The 15,854-nt window shown below is 42.6% G+C and overlaps 1 protein-coding gene across 12 annotated transcripts in view; it reads left to right on the forward strand.

Annotated features, from left to right (window-relative positions):
* The window catches only part of ARNT2 (aryl hydrocarbon receptor nuclear translocator 2), a 200,227-nt gene extending 194,875 nt beyond the window's left edge, over positions 1-5,352 (forward strand). For 5 of the 12 annotated variants that reach the window (XM_065559322.1, XM_005301700.5, XM_065559325.1 and 2 more), the window contains one exon: positions 520-5,352. In XM_065559322.1, the coding sequence (XP_065415394.1) occupies positions 520-618 (99 nt within the window). In that variant the 3' untranslated portion in view covers positions 619-5,352. The remainder of the gene's footprint in view (positions 1-519) is intronic. The other 7 variants (XR_010590957.1, XR_010590959.1, XR_010590958.1 and 4 more) reach the window with 4 other exon arrangements.
* Positions 5,353-15,854: the final 10,502 nt, after the last annotated feature.

Genomic DNA, 15,854 nt, shown 5'->3' on the forward strand with positions numbered 1-15,854 from the left:
GGTTTCATCAAGGGATCATGCTGGGGAAGCATCACCAGGAAAGGCAAAGCAGCACATGCCTTTGTGTGTACTCTTTGTTTTGGTTTGAAATGTCTAACTTGTTGCTGTCAACAGCCAGCAGGAAGCAACTGCTACTCCAAATGGCATCCTTGCAGTAGGTGCTATGATTGTCTCTCAGTTGCTGATCCAGTATTTTAGCATATTATCACAAACGACCCTCTGTAACAAATGGTGTATGTTTAGATCGTGAAGAATGTGCAGTATGGGGGATAGTCAGACCTGTGCAGAGGCCAGCACAAAGCCTACACACTGCTTAAGTCCTGCTTCAGCCCTTGAAAGAGGACGTAAGTGAGACTTAAACAGTGCAGAGGGCTCAGGCTAGCCGTCTGCATGGGGTGAATTTCACTTCATTTTTCCAGTCTTTGGCTTTTTCTGGTCTTAAGCTAAAAAGATGAACAAAAAATGTTTGTCTCTCGATAGCATATAAAGTGACACTTCACTTTGATTTTCCTTATACAGGACATGCTGCCTATGCCGGGCGATCCAACACAGGGAACTGGCAATTACAACATTGAAGATTTTGCTGATTTGGGCATGTTTCCACCATTTTCTGAGTAATTTACAACACAGACAAACCCTGTGAAATGAAGTTCAACAAAACAATTTCGGTGTGGTTTTGGCTCTGCTTTTCCTGTATTGCATTACCGTAGAATCTACTAACAAGAAGTCATGTTTCTCATATTTTGGATAGTGATATAGGAGTTTGCTCTCTCTCCCTTCCGGTGTGTGAGTGCTGATGAAGAAGTTACGCCACTTGGTGGTGGTCATTGACAGATCCATTTTGTATTTTCTTGTCATCTACCTCAGAGATGAAAAACTTTGCTTGATTGTGAAAAATCTCTGAGTCCGAAATATTTGAATGTGAACAATTCCTAATGCTCCCTTTGAATGGTAAATTTAAAATAGATAATGAAGTAACAAAGACTAACAGAGAAAAGGTAAGGTAACGTCCAGTTACAGGGTCTATTGTTCAGATTCAATGCCTTGCTTTGATCTTAAATCTCTGAAAACAGACTCAGTATTCTGATTTCTTTGATTCTTGAGATTTTTAGATCAGTTTGAATGTGAGATTATACAGCATAATATAGTTCTCTCTGACCAGAAAATTCAGCACCTTTTTTCCCCTCTCTTAACCCAGTTAAACTTGAATATGTGTACATTTTAGTACTGTATGTATATCTTGTGCTGTATGATGTGATTTCCTGTATTGGTAGGGTTTTTTTTTTATATATATACATATAAAATGGGTCCGTTTCAGAGTATACCGAAAGGGGTGACAATGTATTGCAGAACTTAGATATTGCAGGATTCTGCATCACTTTACTTAGAAATAACACTAATTGGTTAATTCTGGTAATTCTGATTTATGCCATATAGTTACTTATGCAAGCCGTTGTTCTTTTTTTCACTGAATTTATTAAGTGAGACCTATATTTCTATAATTTTCTCACTACCTGGTTTTATTTTATTTTTTGCCTTCTATTATTGCATCCCCCCAAAAATCCTTTTATAAAATTACTGTACAACATATCAAGAAGACTGTTTCAGCACCAGCAGCATTTCCTGTCTGTGAACCCCTTTATCTCTTGTGCAACATTACATTTGAACAGTTAAAAGAGGTGCCCTGTTACAATAGAGGCATCTAGGCTCATTTACTGAGAGCAGTGAGCTAGTTTGTTTCATGTGCCAAACAATGTGGTTAAAACTAATTTGTAATAGGAACCAACCAGTCAAGCCATTGTCTGCCCAAAACACTGGGGAGTTAACTTGAATTTTCACTTGCATGCTAAACTGCTGAGCATCCACCTACTTCTGTTCAACCCAGTGTCTGAGGGTTTCAGTTCACTGGGCATTTTGGAGACTCAGGCCATCCAGAAGGGTGCAGGCTTTTCCATGGCTCTGAGTCTTGCTGCCCGGCATAGCCATCAGAAACTTCTAGAATTTCCGTTCCTTTATTTATTTTCTCACATCAGTTGAGTTACAGAGATCTGATGTAAAATGAAGATTTAGGGCCAAATAGCCCCTGCTTGGGGGGAAAACATCACCCCTGGACAAGAAACTCAAAATTCCCACTTGCTGAGCTTCTTTGAAATTCTTTGTAGGTTGTAGCCCAGCCCCCTTGAAAAAGGGGAAGAGGGTCCAGCCGCCTAAACCTGTGGATGCCCTGAGATCCACGCAAATCTCTGGACACCTAAAAGAAGCAAGGGCCACCCACCCAGAGGCCTGGTGTCTCCACACATTACCAGCCCACATGCTGCCATTGCCTGGCTACTTGAAGCTACCTCTGAATTCAGAGGTGTCTTCCAGCGGGGACGACTATTGGCATACACTGTGTCAGCATTGTCTTAGGTGCGTAATCACCGGGGGTTCCTTGGGTGGATGATGCCATGGAGAGCAGCCATCTCCCTAACTCATGGCCTGCTCTGGCCACATGGGTCTCATCCAGAGAGACTTCCGCAGGCTGTCAGACCAAAGCTAGCGGGCCACAGAGACGCTGCTCCCAACAATAATCATGTGACTGGGGCTTTTCTCACCCTACTCTGCTTTCTGGCATGTCACATAGTGGGGTAAGTGGTCTTCAATGTTCAGTGAGAGTTTTGCCTGCCGTTTGCCTCTTCACTTCATTCTCCAGGACCAGTCCCCAGCCCTGTGTGCCACTGGAGGGATGGTTTGTGTATGTGTCTTTTTTGCTTGTGTTTTTTAATGAAAACTGAATCTAGTTCAAAGCTAGATAAAGAACTGCAGAGGCCCCGGTCTCTGGAGTGTACTTGTCTCAGCAGAGTCATCCTGTTTTAAAAATGGGCACCTCTTCTGCCCCAGGGGATGAGAGGAATACTCAGCTAACTGAGGAAACCATGCACTTAAACTATATTTATTTTAAAACCTGGATATTGATTCTCTTGAAGCTGTCCCTGCCGCCCTTCACTCCCATCTCACACACACTGCAGGGACAAAGAACTGATCAGTGAGTTAGACTAGAAAAGCTCTGCTCCCTGTAGTGAGTATATCCGTTGAATTCACTGACCCACCCACCCACCCCCCGCCCATAAAAGATGCCTGTATTCTACACATGGCTGTGTGGGTGAGGTGAGACATCTGCAATAGGAAATGATAGTAAAAGGAGAAGTAGATGATCCTGATTCTGTGACAGATCTAACAATGGGGGAAGAAGGGAGTGGCCCAGCAATTTATAGCTCTTTATATAATGCTCTGGACATGATCCAGTCAGTATTTTTTAAAATTTAAAAATGAGGATTTCTGTCAAGTGAAAAATGGATTGGAAAATGGGGCTCCTATGTTGCAGTCTACCTGACAGGTTGCTCTGCGTGTATGTATACTTTACTTGTTGTTCCTGAATTCAGTCTAAAATAATGTGTTTATGAAAACTGGTTTTTCCAGCCCAGAAAAGTTTCTCTACATATCACTGTCTTTTTATACTATCAATGTGTAGAAGTAGGCTTATCAGTCAGTATTTGGTAGTACAGTTCGAAGTTCTTTGTTAAAAGATATTCAAGCATGTCTATTTTTTTAAAATACAGTATTACTAGTTTGAAGCCAGTGTGCCCAAGGCATCAGTGCTAGGTCTGTTTCTTGTCTTCTTCCTCCCCATCCTTGTGGCCACGAAAGGGAATTACTGTAGTATTAAAGGCCAGTCTAGAAGAGTGCAAGGCTTTCACCCACTTCACTTTGGGCCACAGTATGCCCCTGTTTGTATTCTGCTATCCTGGGCCAACGCTTTCTCCCTGTTTCTCCATTCTCCCTAGCTCCCCTCCAGCTGATCCCACACACAGTATCTTGACATTGTTTTCCCTGTGTTGGAAGGGAAGATGTGGGTGATCTTTTCTGAGGGTGCTGTTACTTTCACGCCAGCAAGAAGGGAGTTCTTAAGGAGCATTATGGCTGGCAACCTTATTCCTGAGACCAAGTGAATAGGCAAGTCCAGCATTCACTAGGACTCCTCTACAGTACGTGCTGCCTCCATGCCACTGGCTGGCTCTGCTGAAATATCTTTCTCATTCTAATTCTTGCGGCAGCAAAGGCTGTTTTAGCATAAGTGAAGCTATATTCTTCGTTGTGTGTCTTGATGGTAATAAAACAACTTACATGTATAATGACTGAAGTTGCTAAGTGCATTTTAAAACTGTCCTTTTTTTATTTGTGCAGTTAGCATAACGCCTGTGGTAGGTCAGCTGCCAGCTTGCAGAGTTTGCAGATTTGACATGCAGATTTTTTTCTACCTGCAGACTTGTGTTTTCTGATCAGATTTTATTGCAAACACAGGGTTTCGGAAATACAGAACTGAAGCTTTTTAAATCAAGTGTGCAAGAAGCTACAAATGATAATGTAACACGCTGAGTAAGTTACTTCAGCGAGTAAGCTTATAGACTGGGACCATTTTCGTATGCTGAGGCATTTACTTATTCGTTCATATAATCAAGCCTGTTTCCTGACATTAAGTATTTTACAGGAATGATTGTATTGCGTAACTTGTTAAAGGCACCACTGACAGTGCCTACAATTATACTTTAACCAGATGTGTCCATAACGAGCTTTGTTGCCTTCTTTTTCATGAAGCCCAGTCTGAAACTGTAAATACTTTTTGCAGTACTGCCTTTTTTAACTCCTAATTACTTTTGGCACAGTGTTATATAGTGTTGGATTTACCCAATTGCTATAACATATATTTTTATACATAGGCGTACTCTTTTTCGAGAGTAATACAGCCACTTAATCATTAATGCCTTATCGGTGTCATACTGCTGTTGCTCTTTGGTTGGTTGGTTTGCAAGGTATCCAGTGGGTTAATTTTTAGGTCAGATATTTTCATATTCATAGCAGTGCTCAAATTGGGATATAGGTGATTGTGCGGTAGCCCCAGTTTTCACTGTTGCCAATTGTGGAGAGGAAGGGGAATGTATTCCAAAATGGGGAAAAGGAGGGGGAAAAGGGGGGGCGTACCATGACATTTATGGGGGCACTCTCCTACTCCTAACTTGAGCACGTTTTCATGGGTTGACAGCTGCGTGGATATGGACCAATTTGCTTAGAGTCATGATCTTTTTTTAAAGATAATAAATGCCAAAAAAAGGCTTCTGTTGTCAAGTTAGGCACTTGGTTACTTATCTGTTTAAACTCTTTATATTGCTGTGAAATTGTGCTGTGGATAAAGTGTATTTTGTACTTCTGAATGTTCTATATTTATGACTAACAGTTACAGAATCAGTTGTGTGTATGTATATCTAATAACTGACTTTTTAAATTTCATTAAAATAAAAACGTCATGAGCTGTTATTAATTCATGTCATTATATAAGTAATTGTGATACACTGCTGGCACAAACAGAAGGTTATGATACATCCGGAGCTTTGATATTCATGCTTACAAATCAGATCTTGGTTTTGTAATGCTCAGTATAGAAACACATTTCCACATTTCATAATCCTAGATCGAGAAGACTTAAGCATGTCTTCCTTACATAAATATTGGCCAAAAACTACATTTTTCAACCAGTTCTATTTAAGCTGCTGCAACCTTCATAGAGGACTTTCTGTTGCAAGGGACCCAGCACCAGTGTGAAATGAATCGAGCCCTTTGTGTCTTATACATACTTCAGTCTCCCATTGTCTATTCTCTTTCTTTATGAACAGGTTGGTTAAGCAAGACTCAGAGTTTGTTTGTGCACGAGGGAGCTGAGCAGTGGGTTAATATAGTCATGAACCTTTCGAAAATAATTTGATGCTCATTTTTTGTCTAAGAGGATGAGAGGGCTCAAGAGATTGATAATGGGGGTTACAGAAACTTATATCTATCTCTGAGCTGGTCTGCACTGGGGGCGGTCGATGTAAGATACGCAACTTCAGCTACGGGAATAGCGTAGCTGAAGTCGACGTTTCTTATTTCGACTTACCGCCAGTCCTCATGGTGCGGGATCGACGGCTGTGGCTCCCCCGTTGACTCCACTACCGCCGCTTGCCCTGGTGGAGTTCCGGAGTCGACGGGAGCGCGTTCGGGGATCGATATATCGCGTCTAGATGAGACGTGATATATCGATCCCCGATAGATCGATTGCTACCCGCCGATCCGGCGGGTAGTCTGGACATACCCTCTGAGGCACTAGTGCTCTAGCAGTCCAGGTCAGCATTATAATGAGCAAAAGTTGTGACCATCAGATGGCTGTTCAGCGGGCTTTGTGAAATGAGTTTGGTGATCTCAGTACAATCCCCAATGGGCCAGTGTCCAAACATCTCAACCACAACTGTCATTGCCTGGCCCTTTGGTTCACCAGAGAAAACAAGAAGTGTATACAGACTGAATTACCCTCTCACTATTTGGGCGGTCATCCCATGCTAGTGCTGGGGCATGTTGGTGGGTCAGCATAAAGAAGGGGAAGCTTGCATTGCCACTGCCTGTGTTATACCTGTTCTGGGGAAGAAGCATCAATAGGGGACCTTTCACGAGTGCGAAATTCACACATCAAAAAATGTTTGCTCAGTGCGTTACATCACCTACTGTCATTTCTTAATGGGTTTACATAATTCTTAACAAATAGAAGTGCCTGGAAAGGAAACTTGCAAAAGGTATTTGCAGCAATATCCCTGATAGTGGAAGTTCTTTGCTTGTATTCTTGGCTTCCTCGGTCAGCAGGGCTTTTATTTATGCATGTTCAGAATGTTTGCTCAGGAAGTGTTAGTAATGGATTTAGGGTGGAATTTTTGAAAGCATCTAAGAGAATTAGGCACCAACGGGAGTTGGAACCCAAAGCCCCTTAAGTGCTTTTGAACATTCCACTGTTAATCATTTTCGAGCATAGGCGTGATGAATGGAGTACTTGGAATGAATGGGTAAGCAAGTGGAGTCTGGTGTGGTTCGATTTTCCAATAGTACCGCAGTAGCACTGATTTGGTTTTAAATGATATTCGTTTGAAGGGGTAATATAATCACATTCTTGTTGGTTTAGTTGGTCAGAATACAGTACTACCAAAACTTCCAAACCTGACTCCCAAACTCATATTTAGACACCTAAATACAAGTGGCCTGATTTTCACAGTTCCATCAATATTGGTGTCATGTTTCAGGAAATACTAGTCCGTCAGGTTCCTCATTCTCTTCTCCGAATTGGGTGTAACGGAGACAAATAAAGGGTGAATTCCTCCATCCTGTATGCACCAGTAGTCTGAGCACTTTCCTGGTAGGAATTATGTGGCAGCATCTTTCTACAAGCCTCTGATTCTCTCCTAGGTCAAATAAAATTGAATCATTTGAACTGTATCAATGGATTTTGGATCAAACCCAGAGGTTGATAGGGCATCCTTTCATTAATTCTATGGAAAAATTACTATGTAATTGTGGACTGACACTAAACACTGGTACAATACAAAATGTGCCAGTTTTTTTAATTGTCAATCAAAGGCAAACACACACAAAATGCACAAATGCAGGACGGCAATAACCATTATTGCTGCAGCAAAATGTAGCGGTCTAAGTATCTGATTGTGTGCACACTGCAGCCATGGTTTGCATGTGCAAATAAAAAAATAAAGCTGCTGTTTAGAACTGTGTCCCAACATACATATCTTGTATAGGAAACCCCCTTGTCCCAAGTTAGCTTTTGCAGGTAGAAGGTGCTTCTATCCTAGTGCTTACCACAGATTCCCATTTTCAGCTAAGAATGTAGCTTTTAAATAACTGCAACACCCTCAAAAACCAGATGGGTTTAAATAACAGGAGAAAAGTTTGGAGAAGTTGAATTCGTTTGGTGCACCCGACTATCCCCCCAAAATTGTGAGCGGTTCACAGCATTTTTAACCCCATCAGGGTTGCCCATCCCTGCTTGCTACTGCCCTCTTCTCCTTGCTCGTGGTCCAAAACAGTTAGTTCTGTGCATGGCCTAGCAGGCAGATAGCTTTTGGACTTCAAAATAAAATCATAATGTAGTATTTTCCACTTAAATCTGGAATTGCTGGCTAGACAGTGAGATGCATTATCTCTAAGGAACAAACCTTTCTAAGGCCTCTGCTACTGCTGTGTTTGTGTGGTCAAGCAAATGGCTGAGACCACTGGCTTGCAAAATAAACTTACAGGACAAAGTCTCCCACCGACATAGGCACAACCCACATTGCCTTCAGAGCATGTATCTGAGGGCAGAAATTGGCTCATCATACTTCCAAACATACTTAGAAAAGGAATTAGTGGAATTTATGCCAAAGTCAGACCACCTCTCCTCCTTCAAAACTCTCTCACTTCACGTACCTTTCAACTTACCTAGGCCTAAATGTGGGACAGTGTGTGGCAAAGACCCAAATTGAGGGATACAAAAAATTTACAAGGGCAACAGACCTTAAATGTTGTGGGATTCCTTCCTTAGTGTCAAATGGTTGCTCGCTCTGTCTCATCTCAGGCTACATCTACACTACTAGCTAGGACATTACCCCCTTGGCTAGTAGTGTATACGTAGCCTTAGTGTCGTCGTTCTTTATTTCTGGTGTAAATAGTTCTCAAACCATAGAAGCCAGTGGACACCAAGTTTGTGTGGAACTTGTGGACTATATTAAGTGATGTTCCTTGAAATGAGGGATGCTTCAGAGGTATCTCACACCATCCCTTCGCTGTCTGCCTTCCTCCCCAGCTACATGGAGAGAGATTCAGTGAGTGAAGATGTGGAAGGCCCTTAGGGCCATTTTGTGATTGGTCTTTGTGTGTGAGGGCAGGATAATAAGGAGCTTCCCACACTTTGCACACCTGGCTTGAGAGCCAATCACAATTGCAGCCTCTGCACTCATGGACATAAGATCGGCCATACTGGGTCAGACCAAAGGTCCATCTAGCCCGGTATCCTGTCTGCCGACAATGGCCAATGCAAGGTGCCCCAGGAGAATGAACAGAACAGGTAATCATCAAGTGATCCATTCCCTGTCGCTCCTTCCCAGCTTCTAGCAAACAGAGGCTAGGGACACCATCCCTGCCCATCCTGGCTAATAGCCATTGATGGACTATCCTCCATGAATGTACAGTATCTAGTTCTTTTTTTAACCCCGTTATAGTTTTGGCCGTCACAACATCCTCTGGCAAGGAGTTCCACAGGTTCACAAGGGCCTGACCCTCTCCATATGTGCTGTGGAGCACACATTGCTGCAAAGGGGGTGGCTAGAAGAAGAGGTCTCCTGCACCAGCTTGCAGAGCAGGCCAGCCACAATCCCTCCCTGAACTCTCCCAGGGGCAGTGTGGCTCTGCACTGCCCCCAATGCCTTACAACAGGGTTTCTCAAACGGGTCGCCGCTTGTGTAGGGAAAGCCCCTGGCAGGCTGGGCCGGTTTGTTAACCTGTCCCGTCCGCAGGTCCGGCCGATCATGGCTCCCACTGGCCGCGGATCGCTGCTCCAGGCCAATGGGAGCTGCTGGAAGCGGCACGGGCCAAGGGACTTACTGGCCGCCACTTCCAGCAACTCCCATTGGCCCAGAGCAGCGATCCGCAGCCAGTGGGAGCCACGATCGGCCGGACCTGCGGACGCGGCAGGTAAACAAACCGGCCTGGCCCGCCAGGGGCTTTCCCTACACAAGCGGCGACCCCTGTTTGAGAAACCCTGCTTTACAAGGTCCAACTAATGATAGCTTCTCTCTCACTGATGCCCAAGCACTGGTGCCATAATGTTTGGCCTTTCCAATCAGCTGGGACTTATCCCAGGTGGCTTCCTCTAATAAATACCACTTGATCATCAAACTCAGCCCCTGAATATTCACACCTAGCCTGAAAAAGAAAAAAGTTTCCCCTTTTGCTGAAGGATTTCAGGCCCAAAATGTTCAAGTGAAACAGGGCTGGCTCTTATTCCAGACAGCCCCAATGCTAGAGGATTAAGGGTCTGCAAAGAAAGTTTCTCATAAAGGATTTATTTTGTTTCACTTTCGTTTATTACATTTTTCAACTTCTAAAAAATGGCCTTAAGGGCGCATTTAAAATGATGAAATTCCTGCAAAAAACTTTATTTACTGAGAATCTAAAAAAAAAAAGATCAAAATGGTGCAATGCCATTAAATTATAATTCTATTGATTACATGAAGGTGCTTAAATTAAAGCGGTACGGAGATAGAATTTGTTCAGCTTCTTAACATATTCTTCGTGGACTTCGTGGTCTGAAGTCAGTGACCTAATTTGGGAGTTAATGGATATTGTTGCTTCAAATTATTTTCGTTCTAAATATGCATCAGATTATGTTAGTTGACCAAAATTTGCAGATCCTGCTGAGGGACTGGGGTTCTGTGCTGACCTACCAAATCTGACCTGGATATATCTTTTGGCTAATGAAATACAGCAGTAAACTTACAGAAGCAAGTATAATGTATAGGAATAAACCTAGAAGAACAACCTAATTCAGTGTACAGGAGATACTATCCGTTATAGAGTGCCATAGCTGTGCAGAAGAGCTCTGTGTAAGTTCAAAGCATGTCTCTTTCACCAGTCAGTCTAGTGAAAGAGATCTCGCCCACCTTGTCTCATCTATCTATATAGGCATGACACTTTTACAGCAGACTTGCAACATTCTGCATAGCCGCTAAGCTCAGGCAAGCAATTTCTTTTGACGGGCATGTAAAATTTCATTCATTTTTTCTTCATGGTTGTGATGGTAAAGGGCAGCTGAGCAGATTTTGTGGCTATGCTGGTAAACTGTCATGATGATTTTGCAAGGCTGCTTTAAAGCCATACATTTTGCTGATTTCTACTGCATTGTCATCATCCCTGAGATTACAGTGAGCCACATTAATGTTTAATGTCAGATATTTAAATGGTTAAATCAAGACTCAGCCATCATAAGGCAGATCATTTTTAATAGAGCTGGAAGTAACAGATTCCAGATTCTTATTTTGTCTTTCTCTAGCGTAGAATTTTTTTTCTACTTGCCCATCTTCCCAGACTGTATGTTACAGAGCCATTCAAGAAGCTGGAGCTAGCTAGCTACAAATCCGTTAAAAACTCCTGTTTTCCTGGGTTTCTAAGACTGGGCTAAAGATTCCCTTCAGGCTAAAACTTCCTTGCCATTCAGAGCCACAGCCCAGAAGAAAATGTGTCTCTAGAAACAATGTGGTAAAAGGCTTTTCAGGGTTTTCTTGTTGTTTTGAAATAAGTGAACAGGAACCAAAAGCTCCACTTGTGAGGTTTCAGAAAATCTTTGTTCATAGCTAACAAAATCAGCTTATTTCCTCTTGTATACACCTAGAGATGGGGCTGAACCAAAACCCCACAACACTCACATCATTTGGGCAATGGGGGCAGGGGGTGAGGATTTGAAAGCCAGGTATTAATTTCACGGCCGGCCTGTGGTCTTAACTCCCACGTGTGTCGAGCTGTTGATCAGCACAGCTGAGGAGTGGTGGAGGCAAAACTAAACCACTCTGGGTATGCCTACTCTGCATGCTGAACCTAATCTGTCTCAGGTTTAAGCGCCAAGCCCCCCTTCTGTCCACCCACAAATTGGTCTGATCTGGGTCAGCAAGCACTCAAGACCTGGGTCCTAGGACCTGCTAGGAGGGTGGGTCAAAGCCAAAGTATTGCTGTGACTCAGGTCCAAGCTCTGTTGTTTTTGCAGTGTGGACACAGGTCAAAGCTAAGTCAGGAGAGCTGCACAGTTCAGTATGGATGCGTTAGCATGGCTGTGAGACCAGGTCCAGCAATTGTAAGCCGTGCAGTGTGGATGCTCAAGCTCAGGCTTGGAAACATAACCTTGGTCCCATAGATCCGGGTTTATAATACAGTGTAAGCATATCATTTTACACAGTCTCAGATCCTGAGCCAGGTGAGGAGGCCGAGCCATCTCCTGGAGCAAGTGAGAGCAGCCACACTGATTGGAATGGACCCCAAAGGACTGTTCCGATGGGCAAGGAACAGCTGAGCACATCTCATTCCAGTTCTGCTCCCTCTAGTCCCTGGCATGTCCCTTTCCCATGCCCAGGTGCCTTTGACTTTTCTGGTAGTCTGAAGTTGGGGCATGGGTAACATAAGGCTGGCCATGCTGGCTTTATATCATCCAAGTGCTCGCTCACAGCAGGGCAATCCTCTGAAGCAAAGTGACCTTACAGGGGGTAGATGATCAGGCCCCAAATCCTTAAAATGGCCCCAAACAAAATCCCCTGGAGTTGTAGGGGGGTTTCTAATCCAGATTTGTATTTAACAGGCAAGGCCGATCCACCCCAATCTGTTTTGAGTGGCTATGCTTTTTTATTACTCTTCCAGAGAAGAGAACATGTATGAAGAAGAAACAAACAAACCAGCTGTAGCTTGAATCAAGTATTTTTCCTGGGTATTGTCCAATAATCCATCAAATAAAATCATTTTTCCAGCACACTAAAACACAAGTACAGCAGTTACCAGCCCTAACAAGAAAGGGAGAAGAAGCAAACAATGAAGGTGATTAGTGGGTTAGAGAACACTTTAGCTGCCAGCAAGCGCCTCCTACAGTTGGATTAGTTAATAAGCTGTACTCAGAAGCTATATGGATCGGTTTCCACACAGTTATATAATACTGTCTTTCTGGCTCAGAAATTAAGCCTAATGAATAATCTCCATGCTGTGCTATGCAAAATTGAACACCTGATTCAAAGTTACAAGACTCAGAATAACACTGTCAGGATGGGAGCATACAACCTCAGCCAATGTCATTATAGAGGCCAAGTTCAGCAAAGCTTAGATCCCATTGACCTCAGTAGGATTTAGGCATGTGTTTAAATGTTTTTCTGAATCTGGGCCATAATTATAAATGAGATGGGGCTTAATATAACCACAACTCAGAGTTACCGAGTAAGCAATGCACCGGGCATCTGACATACTTGCTAGAGACAATCATTCTGCAGGGAGCACAGCTCGGGAATGAATAAAGAGAATCACACTTGGTAAAACTCGGAGTTGGAACAGTCCAAGGTAGACATCTAGACATCTGTAGTCACTCTGTGGCTTCTGCACTCCCATTGCCTGATGAGTTCACTAGCTTGAGAATTAAAATTTCTAGCACCTTAGTGTGCATTGGTGCTTTTTTCCCTGTTCCTTTTTCTCTCTCTTTGTATCATGTGCATTTCTAGGCTAAACTTTGTCACTGAAATGGGCTGGCTCTACAGTTCACAAGAACTTTGCAAAACTGGAGTGATTTTTACATTCTTTTGCTGTAAAGAGGAATGCAAGCATGTTATGGCAAATGTCCAATCAATTATTTAAATTTGGGCTGGGTTGGTTGGCTGTGATTGGTCATATATACATTCTTTCAAAGTCCCTGTTCAGCTGAGTCCAGCCTAGGAAAGGTGGGTGTGGAAAAGAATGAAATGGAGCCACTACTGTCCTTCACTGTACAGATTTAGGGATGTATTTCTTACCCTCTGAACCACACATGGGCCCCACTAAGTAAATCCACTCCAGAAAGTTCCCTATTTATACAGCACTTTGCATCTTCAAAGCACATTACAGACATTAATCTTCACAACATCCCTGTGAACTAAGTAGGTAAGTATCATTAACCCTATTTTACTGATAGGGAAATTGACATGCAGCCGGATAAGTAACTTGGCCAAGGCTACAAAACAAATCAGTGGCTGACTGGAATTACAACTTGGGAGTTCCTGATCTTAGATCTATATTCATTCCACTAGACCAAATGCCTCAGAGAATTATAGAACTGGAAGGGACCTTGAGAGGTCATCTAGTCCAGTCCACTGCACTCATGGCAGGACTAATTGTCTAGACCATTCCTGACAGGTGTTTGTCTAACCTGCTCTTAAAAATCTCCAATGATGGAGATTCCACAACCTTCGTAGGCAGTTTAACCACCCTGATAGTTAGGAACTTTTTTCCTAATGTCCAACCACAACCCCCCTTGCTTCAATTTAATCCTGTTACTTCTTGTCCTGTCCTCAGAGGTTAAGAAAAACAATTTTTCTTCCTCCTTCTTGTAACAACCTTTTACGTACTTAAAAACTGTTATCGTGTCCCCTCTGTCTTCTCTTTTCCAAACTAAACAAACCCAATTTTTTCAATCTTCCCTCATAGGTCATGTTTTCTAGACCTTTAATCATTTTTGTCGCTCTTCTCTGGACTCTCTCCAATTTGTCCACATCCTGCCTGAAATGTGTTGCCCAGAACTGGCCACAATACTCTGGCTGAGGCCTAATCAGCACTGAGTAGAGCAGAAGAATTACTTCTCGTGTCTGGCTTACAACACTCCTGCTAGTACCTCCCAGAATGATGTTCGCTTTTTTTGCAACAGTGTTACACTGTTGACTCATATTTAGCTTGTGATCCACTGTGACCCCCAGATCCCTTTCCACAGTACTCCTTCCTACGCAGTCATTTCCCATTTTGTACGTGTGCAACTGATTGTTCCTTCCTAAGTAGACTGCTTTGCATTTGTCCTTATTGAATTTCATCTTACCTACTTCAGACCATTTCTCCAGTTTGTCCCAATCATTTTGAATTATAATCCTATCCTCCAAAGCACTTGCAAACCCTCCTAGCTTGGAATCATCTATAAACTTTATAAGTGTACTCTCTATGCCATTATTTAAGTCATTGATGAAGATATTGAACAGAACCAGACCCAGAATGGATCCCTGTGGGACTCCACTCATTATGCCCTTCCAGCATCACTGTGAACCACTGATAACTACTCTCTGGGAATGGTTTTCCAACCAGTTTTGCACCCACCTTATAGTAGCTCCATTTAGGTTGCATTTCCCTAGTTTATTTATGAGAAGGTCATGCAGGACAGTATTAAAAGCTTTAATAAAATCAAGATATACCATGTTTACTGCTTCCCCCTCTCCCCCCCCCCGCTTCCCCCATCCACAAGGCGTGTTACCCAGTCAAAGAAAGCTATCAGGTTGGTTTGACACGATTTGTTTTTGAAAAATCCATGCTGACCGTTACTTATCACCTTATTATCTTCTAGATGTTTGCAAATTGATTGCTTAATTATTTGCTCCATTATCTTTCTGGGTAGAGAAATTAAGCTGACTAGTCTGTAATTCTTTGGGTTGTCCTTATTTCCCTTTTTATAGATTGGCATTATATTTGCCCTTTTCCAGTCTTCTGGAATCTCTCCTGTCTTCCATGACTTCTCAAAGATAATTGCTAATGGCTCAGATATCTCCTCACTCAGCTCCTTGAGTATTCTAGGATGCATTTCATGAGGCCCTGGTGACTTGAAGACATCTAATTTGTCCAAGTAATTTTAGCTTTCCCTATTTTAGCCTTTTCTGATCCTACCTCATTTTCACTGGCATTCACCACCAACCTTCTTGATGAAAACCGAAACAAATAATTCGTTAAGCACTTCTGCCATTTCCACATTTTCTGTTATTATTTTTCCCGCTCATTGAGTAATGGGCCTACCCTGTCCTTGGTCTTCCTCTTGCTTCTAGTGTATTTGTAGAATGTTTTCTTGTTACCCTTTATGTCTCTAGCTAGTTTGATCTCATTTTGTGCCTTGGTCTTTCTAATTTTGTCCCTACATACTTGTGTTATTTGTTTATATTGATCCTTTGTAATTTCAACTAGTTTCTTTTTGTAAGACTCTTTTTTTTATTTTTAGATCATTGTAGATCTCCTGGCTAAGCCAATGGTCTCTTGCCATACTTGCTATCTTTCTTACACAGTGGGATAGTTTGCTCTTGTGCCCTTAATAATGTCTCTTTCAAAAACTGCCAAGTGTCTTCTATTCTTTTTCCCTTTAGGCTTGCTTCCCATGGGCTCTTACCTACCAACTCCCTGAGTTTGCTAAAATCTGCCTTTATTTTGCTGTTTTCCCTCCTACCATTCCTTAG

This window comes from Chrysemys picta, chromosome 10 (assembly GCF_011386835.1).
Source record: "Chrysemys picta bellii isolate R12L10 chromosome 10, ASM1138683v2, whole genome shotgun sequence".
Taxonomy (NCBI): Eukaryota; Metazoa; Chordata; order Testudines; family Emydidae; genus Chrysemys; species Chrysemys picta.